Source organism: Harpia harpyja, chromosome 12 (genome assembly GCF_026419915.1).
Source record: "Harpia harpyja isolate bHarHar1 chromosome 12, bHarHar1 primary haplotype, whole genome shotgun sequence".
Taxonomy (NCBI): domain Eukaryota; kingdom Metazoa; phylum Chordata; class Aves; order Accipitriformes; family Accipitridae; genus Harpia; species Harpia harpyja.
Genome location: NC_068951.1, coordinates 12980954 through 12995201, shown reverse-complemented (window position 1 = coordinate 12995201; position 14248 = coordinate 12980954). Strand labels below are relative to the sequence as shown.

At 59.6% G+C, this 14248-nt stretch overlaps 1 protein-coding gene across 4 annotated transcripts in view; it reads right to left on the bottom strand.

The window, feature by feature from the left end:
• HIP1 (huntingtin interacting protein 1) overlaps nucleotides 1-14248 on the bottom strand; it is a 50279-nt gene that overhangs the window by 3235 nt on the left and 32796 nt on the right. For 3 of the 4 annotated variants that reach the window (XM_052803353.1, XM_052803352.1, XM_052803354.1), the window contains exons 4-22: nucleotides 13803-13859; nucleotides 13221-13301; nucleotides 10885-10961; nucleotides 10539-10600; nucleotides 8969-9109; nucleotides 8370-8427; nucleotides 4986-5061; nucleotides 4427-4558; nucleotides 3671-3768; nucleotides 3395-3467; nucleotides 2791-2974; nucleotides 2607-2695; nucleotides 2399-2515; nucleotides 2209-2310; nucleotides 1240-1434; nucleotides 949-1096; nucleotides 706-792; nucleotides 479-586; nucleotides 54-190 (exon numbers count right to left, since the gene is read on the bottom strand). In XM_052803353.1, the coding sequence (XP_052659313.1) occupies nucleotides 54-190; nucleotides 479-586; nucleotides 706-792; nucleotides 949-1096; nucleotides 1240-1434; nucleotides 2209-2310; nucleotides 2399-2515; nucleotides 2607-2695; nucleotides 2791-2974; nucleotides 3395-3467; nucleotides 3671-3768; nucleotides 4427-4558; nucleotides 4986-5061; nucleotides 8370-8427; nucleotides 8969-9109; nucleotides 10539-10600; nucleotides 10885-10961; nucleotides 13221-13301; nucleotides 13803-13859 (2022 nt within the window). Of the gene's footprint in view, nucleotides 1-53; nucleotides 191-478; nucleotides 587-705; nucleotides 793-948; nucleotides 1097-1239; nucleotides 1435-2208; nucleotides 2311-2398; nucleotides 2516-2606; nucleotides 2696-2790; nucleotides 2975-3394; nucleotides 3468-3670; nucleotides 3769-4426; nucleotides 4559-4985; nucleotides 5062-8369; nucleotides 8428-8968; nucleotides 9110-10538; nucleotides 10601-10884; nucleotides 10962-13220; nucleotides 13302-13802; nucleotides 13860-14248 lie in introns of those variants that run through there. The other variant, XM_052803355.1, reaches the window with a different exon arrangement.

Here is a 14248-nt window from a genome sequence, read left to right as displayed (position 1 = left end):
GCGGTGCCTGCCACGGCCTGACCCCATCCCACCAGCCCTCCTGGGGCACTCACCTCCCCAATGGCGCTGATCTGGCCCAGGCAAGTCGTCACCAGGCTGCAGTCGGCGCCTTCCACTGTCCCTGGGTCTTGCAGGGCGCTGAGGTAGCTCACGGCCTTGCTGCCGCACTGCTTGCACATCTCCAGCAGACCTGCATGGGCAGCACAAGAGGCTGAGGGTACCGCATGTGGCGACTGAGATGCCCAGCCCCTGCCTGCCCCAGAATTCTGCCCAGCCCGGACCCTGCCTGCCCCAGCATCCTGCCCACCCCAGCCCCTGCCTGCCCCAGAATCCTGCCCAGCTCAGCATCCCACTTGCCCCAGCTTCCTGCCCACCCGGTCCCCTGCCTGCTGTGGCCCCTGCCCACCCTAGTCCGTGTCCAACCCAGCACCCTGCCCACCCCAGCCCCTGCCCGCCCCGTCGGTCGCGCAGCACTCACGGTCGGCGGGCTCCACGGGGGCCACGTGGGAGGTAGCGCTGCCCTGCAGGAGGGTGTCGCTGACGAGGTGGGCGAAGAGGGCCAGGCAGGGCAGCAGGGAGCCCACAGCTGCGGTGGGAGAGTGGGCACACGCCTCAGCACCAGTGGGCACTGCCCGCCCAGCCCATGAGTGCCGGAGCTGCCCCTCTTCCCCAGCCCAGCCCCTGCCCGGGGCTGCCGGCTCTCACCTGCGTGATTGGAAAGGTATTTGCTGTGTGCGTCCTGCAGCCGCTCCACGCACTCGGAGGCTGCCAGCGTGCTGGACAGGAGGTAATCTGCAGGCAGACAGCAGGCAGGGCTCAAATGCAGGGTGTCCCTGTGTGCGGCATGGCTGCTCTCCGCCGCTGGCACGGCCCAGAGGACAGCAGGGAGGGGGGCTTTGCGCTCTGGCTTGGGATAACGCCCGGTTTGGCAAGCACCAGGGAACTCACCTGCCGAGCCGGTGCAGCCGATGTGAGCGGGATCCTCCAGGCGACCGAGGGCATCCTGCACCATCCGCTCCGCCTCCCGTGCAGTGCCCTGCAGCAGGGCAAACTGCTCCTCGGCCAGGCGCCACTGAAGTGCCTGCTCCCTGCTCTCCTGCCGAGCCAGCGTGGGTGTCACAGCTCCCGCCGCACCGGCTGGGAATCACCCCCACACCCCACGGCTGCCTCCAGCACTGCCGAACTCCCGCAGCTCGGCATGGAGGGGGATGCCCCGTGCCCGCAGTGCCCCTGGGGTACCTTGTCTCTCAGCTGGGTCTGCAATGTCTCCAGCTCCATCTTGCTGCTCTCCTGCTCGCGGCTGAGCATGTCCCGCAGCTGCTGCAGCTCAGCCCGCAAGGCGGCCATCTCCTCCCCGTGCTGCTCCACTGCCCGGCTCAGGCTGTCCCTCTCCTGTTCCAGGCTGGCTATCCGGGTGCTCTGCTCTGCTCCCACCTGGGTGGGCATGAAACAGTGGTCGGGGCTGTGCTGAGAGTGACCCTCTGGTTTGGGGACTTGTTCATGGTCCAGGCTTGGGCCACCTCAATCATCCCTGCATCACCTGCTGCCTGGCAGCACCCTTGCAGCACTGATGGCCTCGCCTGGGGCCGGCTGAGGCTCCCTGGTGAGCCCTTTCACTTCTATCAGTGAAAATTCACTTTTATTATGACTAGTCAGCATCCTGATGGAGGAGCAGATGAAGGGTGCTGGCTGCTAGCCCTGGAGCTGGTTCTGCCCTATCCCCGTCCTGCTGCAGTGTGTCTGCCCACCCTGGAGATGGGCAGCTCCATTTTCCTGCCAGCTTCTGCCTTCTACAATGAGCCTGGAAACCCCTGCTGTCCTCCACAGCTCCATAGGCATGAAATACCCTCTGGCATGGCAGCAAGCCCGTGCAAACGCTTGCGATGTGACAGCAAGCTCCCTGCCTGGGTTTTACAGTGGGCAGAGCCGCCCTGCCTGACCCTGCTCTTGCAGGGATTTTGTTCAATGATCCCTGCTGCTGGAGGCCATCACTCGGCACACTCTTGCACCCAGGGGTGTAAACCCCCGGTACAATCGCTGAACCCATCTAGATGTGGGGAGGAAGAAGACAGGGAGCTGGTTATCAGGCCAACAGTGGGTAATGCCTGGATGGGTAACATCTCACCCAAGCACTGCGACAGTGGGCAGACCTCCCCTTCACCCGGAATGCCTCTCCTGGGGTGGCAGGGGCCACCCATGGGCTCTCACCTGTGTGCTGGACTCCAGGGTGCCCTGTAGGACCTGCAGCTCCTGTCTGCTGGCTGCCAGCTCCCGCTTCAGTGTGTCCAGCACCTCTGCCTGCTCCTGAGACTGCGGGCAAGAAGAGAAATTGCTGGCACCAGTGCCCCACGGGGGAGTCCCCCCTGACACCCTGGCATGTCCCCTTGTCCCCACTCACCTTCCTCTGAGCCTGCTCGCTCACCCGCTGGAAGGAGTCCTCCAGCTCCTTCTTCTCCCGCTCCACGTCCCCCTGGGCCTGCCTGGCCGCCGTCACCTGCTTGGTCACCTCTGCATTCTGGTGATGGAAGAGAGGGAGCTCAGCGATCCCCGGTGTTGGGGGGCACGGCTGGGAAAGGGGATGCCCAGGGGGGTTTTGGGGAGCCCACCTTCCGCAGCAGGTCGGCATGGTTCTGCACCAGCTCACTGTACTTCTCCTTCAGCTTGCTGTAGCGCTGCTCGTTGGCCTGTGCCCGCCCTGCCACACATGCAGGGATGCCAAGGTGAGCACCATGGACCCCCACCCTGCGGCTCACCCCCACCCCAAGCCGGGTGCTGGCTCTCCCTGCTCACTTTCAATCTCTGTCAGGCTCCTCTGCGCCTTCTCGGTGTCCTCCCGCTGCTTCTTCAGCTCCTCCAGCTCTGCACGCAGGAACTCGCTCTCATCCTGTGCCTGCTGCTTCAGGTGCTGCTGCTCGGCCAGCTCGGCCTCCAGCTCGCTGGCACGACCACGCAGCTGCACCGCGCCCCGTGCGCTCTGCAGGGACAGCAGGTGGGCAGCTCCCAGCACCATTCGGTGGCTGCCGGCACTGTCCGATGCCCACCGGTACCATCCGGTGGCCACCCCCTGGGTAGCATCCCGCAGAGTCCCAAAGGTAGCAGGGTGAAGCATTGAGGATGCTGGGCAGTGGGGGTGAGCCTGACCCCCCCGGCAGGGACGCAGCCCCTCCCGGCACACCTGGGGACCCCCCATATGGGCAGTGAAGGCTGTGCCGGGGATGCAGAAGCCATCGCGGACAGGGCAGGACAGACAGACAGGGTCACCGCCTTGCCCACCCAGGGACACAGCCACCACCCCACCAGCCCCATTCCCAGTGTGAGCCGCTGGGTCTCATCCTGCCACAGGACTGCCACATAGGTGCTCACTACGTGACACCACCGGATGGTTGTCACCCACCTCAGCCTTGAAGTTCTCCAGCTCCTCCTTCAGGGCTGCGATCTCCCCGTAAAGCTGCTCAATTAACCGGTCCCTGGGAAGGAGAGACACCGGGTACGTCCTCAGTGCCACCAGCCGCACCAGTACCATGGGGACGCATCCTGGGAGGGGAGGCATCCCCTGTGCCACTGCAGCTGCTGTGTTGCAGCAGCCCGGCAGGCGGCTGCAGTGCCATGATGGGAAGGGAGCTCCCAGTCCAATCCTGGCCACCTCCATGGCATCACTGGGACTGCTCACTTGTCATCCTTGTTCATCCCGTTCTGGCTGTTGAAGTTGAAGGGGTCACTGCTGAAAGAGCTGCCGAAGATGTCATCAAACTTGTTGTCAAACAGGCTCTGCAGGGAGAGGAGCAGCATGGACCTGGAGCGAACCCACCACTACTCTGGAGCCCTCGTCCCCTGCACGTTCCTGGTGGCACGGCCGAGCCAGCCCACGTGCCGGCAGGCCTGCTGCCTGCTTGTGCTGCCTGTACACCAGGGCTGGATCCCCCCTGCTGCTCCCAGGGCGTTGAACGTGTTGAACACATTGAACATGGAGCATCTCTGGTCTGTCCCCACCTGACTTCTGGGGAGGGAGAAGATCCCCAAAGCCATGCCACTGCAAGCCCCTTCCCCTCCCCAAATGCTCAGCGCCTGGGGACAACCCTTGGTGGAGAGGAACGTGAAGACCTAATGCAAGCACACAGAGCTGAGGAGCGATGCTGGGAAGCCAAACACCTCCAGCCAGCCATCACTGGAGGGCACCAAGCCTCTAAGAGAAGCACCACAAGATGAACTCAGCCTGGCTCAGACCTAGCAGCATCCACACGCGACACCCAGCACCCACATGGCCCCCTGCAGTGATGCTCCCCAGTGCTTGAGGCCATCCCCACTGTCTCAGCCCCAGCCATGGCATGGTTTTGGAGAAATAACCCTGGTCTCAGAGTTGAAGGACACCCACTGTCCTCTCCGCAGCTCAAGGGGCACGGGCAGCGCAGCGTCGGCAGTGGCTCACCTGTGAGGCCGTGTCCATCTCCACCAGGTCTGTGATGGGCTCACTGTCAGGTGAGGATGCCTCGGCAGGGATGACCACCACGGGGCTAATGTGCTCCGACAGCGCTGAGGCACGCAGGAAATTGGGAGGGTTCTGGGGAAGGAGGGGAGCATGGCTGGGTGGGGGAGGACCGGCACTGCTGCAGGGCTTTGGGCACGGTTGGTTGAAATCTTGCCCCAGTGCTGAGCTGGCCGTGCCTGGACCCATGGGAACAGAGCCAGGACCCGTAGGGATGGAGCCAGGACCCATGGGGACAGATCCTGGCAGGGGCTGAGGGTCGGTGCGAGAGGGTATTCCAGCCCCCGGACAGAGGGGCAGCTCCATCCCGCAGGATCCCACCCAGGGAGGGATGCAAGGACGAGCCTCAGGTCCCATAATCCCCACATTGCCACTGGCCCCAGGGAAGCCAGGCAAGGCAGCAGGCGACCCTTTTTGGGCACTCTCCCAGTGCCACTGGCCCCATTGCTGCTCCTGGCCATGGGGACAGCGAGCGTGGGGACCCGGGACCATGGGGTCTCACCTCTGGCAGCTGCGGGATCTGAATCAGCCGCTTGAAGTACTGCAGGTTGCTGGAGCGGTAGAAGAGCTCCTTCAGCCTGCAAGGGGCAGGGAATTGTTAGGGACGGCTCTTGCCCAACCCAGACTCCCCACCCCAAACGTGGGTAGCTCCAACCCCTCGCCTGGCTCCAGGAAGGTGTCACCAGGTCACCACACTGCGCTGGAAGGGATGGTGGTGTGTGCTGCCACCAAACCCACAGCAGGTCCTGGGAAGACCCCATCGCCAGCCTCCCACCTGTGGCAAAAACTGACTGCTGGAGGCTTTCTCCCATAAACCCAGGACCTGAGAGACAAGGACCTGAAACTCGAGCAACCTGATCTACTGGGAGATGTCCCTGCCAATGGCAGCGTGGCTGGACTGGATGATCTTCGAAGGTCCCTTCCAACTCAAACCACTCTGTGAGTCTGTGAAACCATGAACCGCAGCAGAATGGTTGCACCGGGTCACCCCGAGGTACAGCCACCTCTCTGTGCTATCCTCACTACGGCCAAAGCTTGAAGGGACAGCTGAGAAACATCACCATTGCTCTCACTATGCCCCCGGCCATGAACAGGTTGGGGGCTTCCTGCCTGGAGGCCACATCTGCACCATCACCTTCAGGTCCCTGCAGGAGCATCTCCCCCAGGAGCAGGGCTACCTCCCTGCAGGATTTCCAATTTTGGGGAGGAGCAGCAGTGCCCAGCCGTGCCACTCATGGCTCCCTTCCCTTCCAGCCTCCCCAGTTTCCCAGTCAGTCCCACAGCACTGTTGATACCCACCCTAAGGTCTCTGCCCTGGGTGGTCTCAGAGCCCATGGACAGCACCGCTATCTGCTGATGTCCATGCCTGGTGTTTTTCCCATGGGTGCTGGTTTGCAGTTTGTGACCTTGAATCAAGCTGTCCCTCAGCACCATGACATCCTCCCCCTGCCCTCAGCAGCCAGTTTTTGTTTTGACTACCCTATATAATCAGATACTAGAGGCCACGGCACTTCACTGCTCACTCTTTTTCGATCTCATTTAAAATACAGCAAGAGGACTGGTTCCAGCACTGTTACTGGGGATCACCCTGAGACACTTCCTGGTATAAAACCTGACCACTTGTCTCCTCTCCCTTGTGCAGTTACTAGTCCAGGGGGGACCTGCCCTCACATCTCATAGGATCATGGACTCACAGAGTGGTTTGAGTTGGAAGGGACCTTCAAAGATGATCCAGTCCAACCCCCCTGCCATGGGCAGGGACATCTCCCAGTAGATCAGGTTGCTCAAAGCCCCGTCCAACCTGACCTCAAACGCTTCCAGGGATGGGGCAGCCACAGCTTCTTGGGGAAACCTCTGCCAGTGTCTCACCACCCTCATCATACAACATTTCTTCCCTATGTCCAAGCTAACCCCACCCTGGTTCAGTTTAAAACCATTGCCCCTTGTCCTGTTGGTGCAGGCCCTGCTCAAAAGTCTCTCTTCCTCTTTCCTATAAGCCTCCTTTAAGTACCGAGCAGCCGCAGTAAGGTCTCCCCGGAGCCGTCTCTTCTCCAGGCTGCACAGCCCCAACTCCCTCAGCCTTTCTCCATAGCAGAGGTGTCCCATCCCTTGGACCATTTTGGTGACCTCCTCTGGACCTGCTCTAGCAGGTCCACGTGTGTCTTGTGCTGAGGACCCCAGAGCTGGTCACAGTGCTCCAGGGGGTTCTGAAGAGAGCGGAGCAGAGGGGGAGCATCCCCTCCCTCGACCTGCTGGCCATGCTGCTGGTGATGCAGCCCAGGAGCCGCTTGGCTTTCTGGGCTGCAAGCCCACATTGCCAGCTCATGTCCCATTTTGCACCCACCAGTATCCCCCAGTCCTTCTCCACAGTGTGCTCTCTATCCATCCATGCCCCAGTCTGTGCTGGTTCTGGGGACTGCCCTGGCCCAGGTGCAGGACCTTGCCCTTGGCCTGGTTGAACTTCATGAGGTTTACATGGACCCACTCCTCCAGCCTGTCCAGGTCCCTCTGGATGCCAGCCCTTCCCTCCAGTGTATCGAGTGCACCACTCAGCTGTGTGTCATCTGCATTTCTCAGGGTAGTTCCATTTTTTCCCAGAACTTTTGGAAATAAATATGTTCGCTCCCACTGCACATCACCCTGCAGCAGCTCATGGTCTCTCACGAACCCAACACCCACCTGCTGCACGCAGCAGCACCCACCCCATCCTATGCTGTCTTTTTCTTGAAGACCCTCCCCCACTCCTTGTTTCCCTGCTGTGCCAAGCGCTGGGTCAGCCCCTCTGCTTGCCTCCCTCCCCTTTCCCTGGAGCCCTTTTTATCAACCAGCACCATAACACTTCTCAGCCCCTGGGCAATACTCCAGCAGCACCACAGCCACCCTCATGTCCTAGGTCTCGGGTAATTGGGTGACCATGACTTGGTTCTGGTTCTCTCCTCCTACACCTTTTATCCGCTGCTTTTAAAATCCCTCTGAGAGGTGCCACGAGCTTTATCCTTTCTTTTTCTATCTGTGTCCCTGCAGGGATGTCTTTTCCTACCCAAAAGCTCCACTGCAGCATCCAGCAGCAACCCTGGCACCCAGGCTCTCTGCAAGGCTCTTCATGGACTCCTCCTCAGCTTTGCAACACCCAAAGGTTTCATCTTTTGGCTGCCCCTTTCAATAAGCTCCCTCAGATTTGTACAACTGGCATTTTTTTTGAAATTCAACAGAATTGGAGGGAAAATCTCTTTTCCGTCCCATGCCCCCAGCACCATGACCACGATTCCCCCCCCCAGGGCTTGTGCAGACCCTTCTGCAGCAGCATCTCAAACCGCCTCCACACGCTGCTCAAATGCTCCTACCCCAAGGCTCCTACCAATGCATCCCTCTCCCGACAGAGCCGATGGACCCATTGCAAGCAGAAAATGCTGCTAAGGGTGCTGAGCACCCTGCTCATCCAATACCCAGCCCAAGGCATCCCTGGGGTGTCTTCACCAGCAACCCCCCCTGCTTGGCTTCTCAGCCTGAGCCCACTTTCATCTCAGCACATCAACTGCAAATTGCATTTAAACTGCAATTAAAGGGTTTGAGGGTTTTAGATCATCGGACATGCCGTCAGCAGCTGAACACCTCATTAGAATTAATAATGCTGTTATCTGGTAATTCAATAGCTGTGGATTAGCCAAGAGGAGCGGTTGTCCTGGAGTAAACTCCAGGGAAAGCCGAGAGGTCAAAGCGGGCTGGATTTCAGAGCCTGAAGCAAGACTGTCTCCTGCCCTTCCTCCATATCCATCGCTCAGCTGCTGAGCCCTGGCACAGGGGCGCTGGCATCTCTCTGCCCTGGGAACACCCTGGAGCATCGCCGGCAGCGGGGAGAGCCAGCACCCTGGGTCTGGGCACTTACTTTCTGAACTGCTCCAGGAAGCGATCCCGGTGGCCCTGCAGTGTATCTGCCGGCAGACCTGGAAGAAGCAGCAAGCAGAAATGTCACTGGGCATCCCCATGCCGGGAAGGAGCATGGATCAGGGGACAACCCATTGGCACAGCTGTGTGGGGATGGGTCTTTCCCAGAGATGGTCACCCTCCTCCCAGGGTCTGAATGCTCTGGGCTCAGCATCCCGCTGCAGGAGGAGATCACGTCCCCCCTCCAGACACCCCCAGGGCAGGGAAAGGCAGCAAGCTGGTGTTCAGGCAGCTGCCACCACAATTCGAGGTCCTGGGGGATGTGGGTTTTGCACCAGTGCCTGCCCAAACCTGGGACAGCTCCTGGTGGGCACTGTCCCCATGGCCGAGGGGTGTCCAGCAGGGCAGGCTCCTGGGGCAGCTTGGTCCCCTAGCGCTTGCACCTCCTTGTCCCTTGCCCTGGTGACTCCCTTCACCCTCTGAAAAAGGCTGGGAAGGAGATGGGGGGGGCAAACAGCCCAGCCTGAGCAGGGTGGTGACCCCCGGTGTCCCCCTCTGTGTCCCCCCTCTGCCCAAGGCGCTGCCGCTGGGGACACTCACAGGAGTGGAGCTTGAAGAGCAGCTTGACGGTGTAGTCGTAGAGGTGGCTGCAGTCCAGGATCACCTGGATGAGTGGGGCCAGGCGGCACTGCCCTGTGGCCGTCACTGACACCGAGCGTGACATGTCCAGGGAACTGAACACTGCGGGGAAGAAGCACGGGATCAGGCTCCAGCAGGTGCCACACCGCGTTGGCCGCATCCACAAACATCACCCAGAGCAAGAGACCATCACCCACAGCAAGACACCTGCTGGCCCTGGGGGACCCAGCCCACCACCCCGCAACTGTTTGCAAGCTCAGTGGGAGTGGAAATTCCCACCCAGGACTCTCACGCAGGCCTGGGAACACTTCAGCCTGGCACCATGGGCTGGAGGTGCCCAGTCCTGAGCCCCAGTCGGGTCCCCAGGCAGAGCTCCCAGCCCCCCAGGGACATGCAGCCCCTGTGCTCTGCCCATCACTGCCATCCCACTGGCATTCGAGTGTGCCATGCATGCCGGTGAGGAGATTCTCTAAAACCACCTGTGAGCAGCTGGCAGCACCTCATGTCCACAATCCTCTGTCCATGTTGCGTCAAATTGCATCTTGTGCCAGGGTTGCAGGATGTACCCCCCAACACCAGGGCACGAAGGTATTTCTGGCAGGGCTGGGACCAGCCTGGGGCACGGGATGCCAGGCTGCTGGAAATGTGTCCAGTGACCATCTTCATAGTCCAGCCTTGTGGGTCTCCCATGAGTTGTGGGACACCCGCCCTCAAAGCGTGCTGGTGCAGCAGGCAGGCTAGCAGGGTGGTTGGAGAAGGTGGCAGCTTCATCTCCGTCCATCCAGCAACTCCCCTCCGAGGGGCAGAGCAGCAAGAACTTCTGGGAGTGCTCTGGGGATGGGGCTGCACTGCACATATGAGGGCCCTGGCACTGGCCCACTGTGCCAGCGTGCGGCCAGGAGACGAGGGTGCTGCTCCAGTTCCATTGAAACACAGCCCTGTCCCGCCAGCACTCACAGCCTGGTGCATGCAGTAGATGAAGGTTTGCCCCACAATTGCTTTAATTTACCCCAAACGTGATCCTGCGCGAGCGTGCAGAGGTGCATGACAGTCCTGAGGGTTGAGACTGGCTTGTTTTTACCCCTCTGCTTGCTTGCGCGGGAGGGCAGGAGAAAGGCAGGGTGCACCCACGCCTCCCCCAGCTCCAGCACCGCCGCAAACACCCACAGCAGCTTGTGTTCACCACTAATAAAAACGAAAACCTGTCACAAGCCCATGAATAAGACAAGAAGAAATTCAGCCCAAGGAGGCTGCCAGAGTGGGAGAGCCCAAAGTCTGGGCAGTGGAAGTGATGCATGTGGTGGGGAGCGGGGTGGGGTGATGCAGCCAGCCCCATGGCACTGCTGCAGGGCTGCCATGAGGCAGCACAGCATGCACGGACTTCAACTAATAATAATTTGGGTGAAGTGCCCAGAAAAGAGATGAGCTGCGATGCTCTCAGACAGCATCCTTCCCGGAGCCTCCCCCAAATGCAGCTCAGCCCCTCCAGACCCCTCACCCCAACCTTTGGCAGGGCAGCACGGGGGCTTACCCGTCTGGAAGAGGTTCAGCTCACACTCCAGGTAGTCAAACATCTCCACCGTCAGCTGAAAACTAAGAAAAAAGGATGCGAATGGTTGGGGAGCATCCCTGCAGCCACCCATGGGCCTCAACCTGTTGCCAGATGCCACGCCACAGGGACGAGCAGGTGCTCCGGTGTGGATGCACCAGGCTTGCCCGGGGGCTCTGCCCACTCCCAGCACCCGTGGCAGGGCTGGGGAGAAGGTGCAAGGTCCAGTCCCTGGCTCGGTTGTGCTGCCGGTGAGGCTGGGCAGCGCCGTGCCACCTTGCCTGCGTCCAACCCCCTCCCTTGCTTCCTGCCCCTGCCCCATGCTCACAAATTATTGACGTCATTCTCCCCTGCCTCGTCAAGCTGCCGGTCAGACATCTGGAGATTGCCGGGGAAGCGGGGATTCTGCATGGGGAAACAGGAGTCAGGAAAGGGGTTTGGAGGATTTCCTGCTCTGGCCACAGCTCTGGGAACACCAGGGTCACCAACCTGGCCAGCAGCCTCAGTGCAAGAGACTGGGACGGCTCTTTGGATGCTCCGAGGGAGTGATGCAGGGGTGAAAGGGGGCTGACATGAAGTCTGCTGAGCCCCAGGTGACTGCAGCATCCCCAATCCATGGTGCCCATATTCACCCCAGCAAGAAAAACCAGTTCTCCCTGGGCTCAGAAACCTGCTGAGTATGGAGGAGATGGGACTGCCAGCTTGTGCACGGCATCGCCGAGAGCTGGAGGGGAAGGAGCCAATATCTGCTCTGGGGGGCAAAGCCTCTTCATGCTGCCCAGGTGTTTCAGGGAAGGTCACATCACAGCTCCAAACCAAATCGGGGGGATGGGTACAGCCTGGCTTCAGAAAACACCTCTTTCCAGCAGAGCTCGGAAAGGAAGGAAACATCATGGGTACCAAACCTACCGCAGATGGTTACTGTAAGGATGAGGGCGCTTGAAGCCACAGAGGGATGTGCTTTGTGCACAAGCCCACCATGACGTTCCATCCTGCTCTTGGCAGCATGCTGTTATTTTAACACCACAAGCATATTCTAGTTTATTCTATAAGAAAGCATCTGCCTAAATAATAAGGTCCATTGATGTGAGCGTGGCTTCCTGAGGTGTGACGGGGCATGCTGCATCCCTTACTATAAACACGTTCCCCATCACGCCTGGCAGCTGGCACGGCACGTGTGGAGCAGACCCGGACCTGGTGCATCCTCTCTGAAGGCCAGCCCAAAGAAGGAACCTGCCCAGCAGCGCTGCTTCAGAGGCTGGAAACAAACTCCTGATGATGGAGAAAAAACCCATCTGGGATGATCCCCTGGGATTCCCCCGGGATGCTTCTGTGCCCAGGAACACCCACGGCCCAAAAGCCCAAAGGGGAGAGAGAAAAAATGGGTTTTCGTAACTGGCACTGATTATTTCAAGCTGAGGACAGCACTGGGTGGGACAGGATGGGACATCACGCTGACTCTGGCTGGGACCGATCCTGCAGCATCCCATGCATAGTGCTGTTTACCAGGTGGGGCAGGCAATGGAAGGCAGAAGCTGTGGGAGCACCGAGGCTGCTGGGGACCGAGAGGTTTGTTCTGTGCTACCTTGTCCTGATTTCCTCATTTTCCTGATACATCTATGGTGAGATTTATGGTCTGCAATGAACTGGGTGCTCATAAAGAAACCTTAAACCTGTGACTCTGTTGAAGTTCTGCTGAGAAGAACTAAGTTGTGCATGCTCAGCGGTGCTCAGATTAAGTTAATCATTATTTCCCAATCATTTTTGAATTTCCAGGCTGACTTGTTGCTCCCACTCCACTTTTCCTGCCCATATAAAAACCTTATTTTAGAAAACACTAGAGCGCCTTACATGCAAACTTTGGTCCCAAGCAAAGGGAGGTTTCTATACACATCTATTTAATTTCTCCTTTGCTGACTGTGGCAAATAATCCTCCATGCTCGCACACCAGTCGGAGCAGGCACTGCTGCTCATTCTCCTTCATGCACCAACAGGGACACCTCACTAGCCCAAATCCCCGGCATCCTTCCCTGCATTTGTGGTGATGCAGAAAAGCCAGGCTCCGTCACAGGGTTTTCCAGGGGATTTACACCTCGGCACTGGCCCCTGCCCTGCCTGTGCTGCCTCCTGCCTGTTCCTGCCGCCTGGGCTTGCTTTAGCCCTTGCAGATCTTGCCAGGGCAGTGCTCGGGATGGTTAGGAGCTGCTCCTACAGTGTGGCATGGCATGGTGTGGCACAGCCCAGCCCCCACAAGCCCTCCCCACTCCAGAATCCCATGGCCTCTTCCACCTCTGCCCATCAGGGATACCTGGGAGGGGACATGCACCCCAAAACCAGGGGTCTCTTACTGTTTCTTGTAGCCCCCCAACTCCCAGCCCAGGTGCCTCCAAGGAGCCCTGATCCAGCATGAAACTGTCTATCCCTGAGGCATTGCTCCTTGGGCCACTTCTTATCCAGGCTAAGGATGGACCCTGGCGGCCTGGGACATGTTTCATGGAGGCAGCAGGACAGCCATGACAGAGGAGGGGACCCTCAGGGGTGACATCACCAGGACAGCTCTTCCAGCCCCTGTCCTGCACTATAGTGTTGCCACCACTTTCGCCCCAGCAACCCATCACCCACCCCTTGCTGTGGCTGTGGGGACGGGGATGGGACGATGCTCACCTTGGTGTGAAACTCCATCTTGGTTCTCAGCAGTTTGAGGTAGATGCTGCAGAGCTGTCCATAGCCCTCACTCAGGTGGCCCTGGGAACACCAAAAAGCTGTTGAGACCTGGGGCAGGCTGTGAAAAAGCCTTCTCCCCTTGCAGCACAAGTGACCCCTCCCTTATCTCCCCCAAAATCACAGCCAAAACCCTCCTTGCTGACACATGGGCTGCAGGCTGGCTTGCAGCAAACGTGCCGAAAGGATTTGGTCAAGACCCTCTCATCACCTTCTCTGCAGGTTTCAATGCTCTGTTTCACCGCCAGAGCTGAGTTTTACTGGGTTTTGCCATAAAACAGGAAGAAGGCATTTGATTTTGGTGGAAGGGGATACCGAGCACAACCAGCAAACCCAGGCCGGGGAGGTCATGTAGCCATGGGTCAGCCATGGCTGAGCATCTGCTCAGACCTCAGAGCCTGGCTCCTCCTGGGCGAGACCACTATCCAAGCCAACACCACCCCCTAGGCCGGCTGGGGAGTCGGGTCCTGCCGAGGGACTCCCGGGGTGTCCCCACCACAGCAGCTGGCAGGATTGGCCACTTACCCACATTCTACTCATGTCGCTCAGCTCATTCTTGTATCTCACGGAGTCTTTCAGGACCTGGAGGAATGACGATGAAAATAAGCAGGCAGTGCGGGCAGCAGGCAGAGCACCAGGGCAAGGCGTGCCATACTTGGAGCTGGCAACTGGGGTACGGAACGGGAGGTCTTGATGTGTTTCCGACCCTGCAGCTTGCCGGTGGTGTCACTACCCCAGGGTGCCTCAGTTTCCCCATCCGCACATGGGGCAGGAGGATCCTTGCTGATGGCTCCTGCACCGATGCCGATGCCCCATGCCGAGTGGTTTCCTCCAGCACCGGTGCTGTGGTCTGTTAGTGCGGGGGGGATGTGGGCAGAGCAGCACTGGGAAGGCTCTGGCAAAGTGAGCAGGGAGGGGTCCCTGCACCAGTCCCCACCCAGGAATGACCCCCCAGGAGGGCACCAACCCAC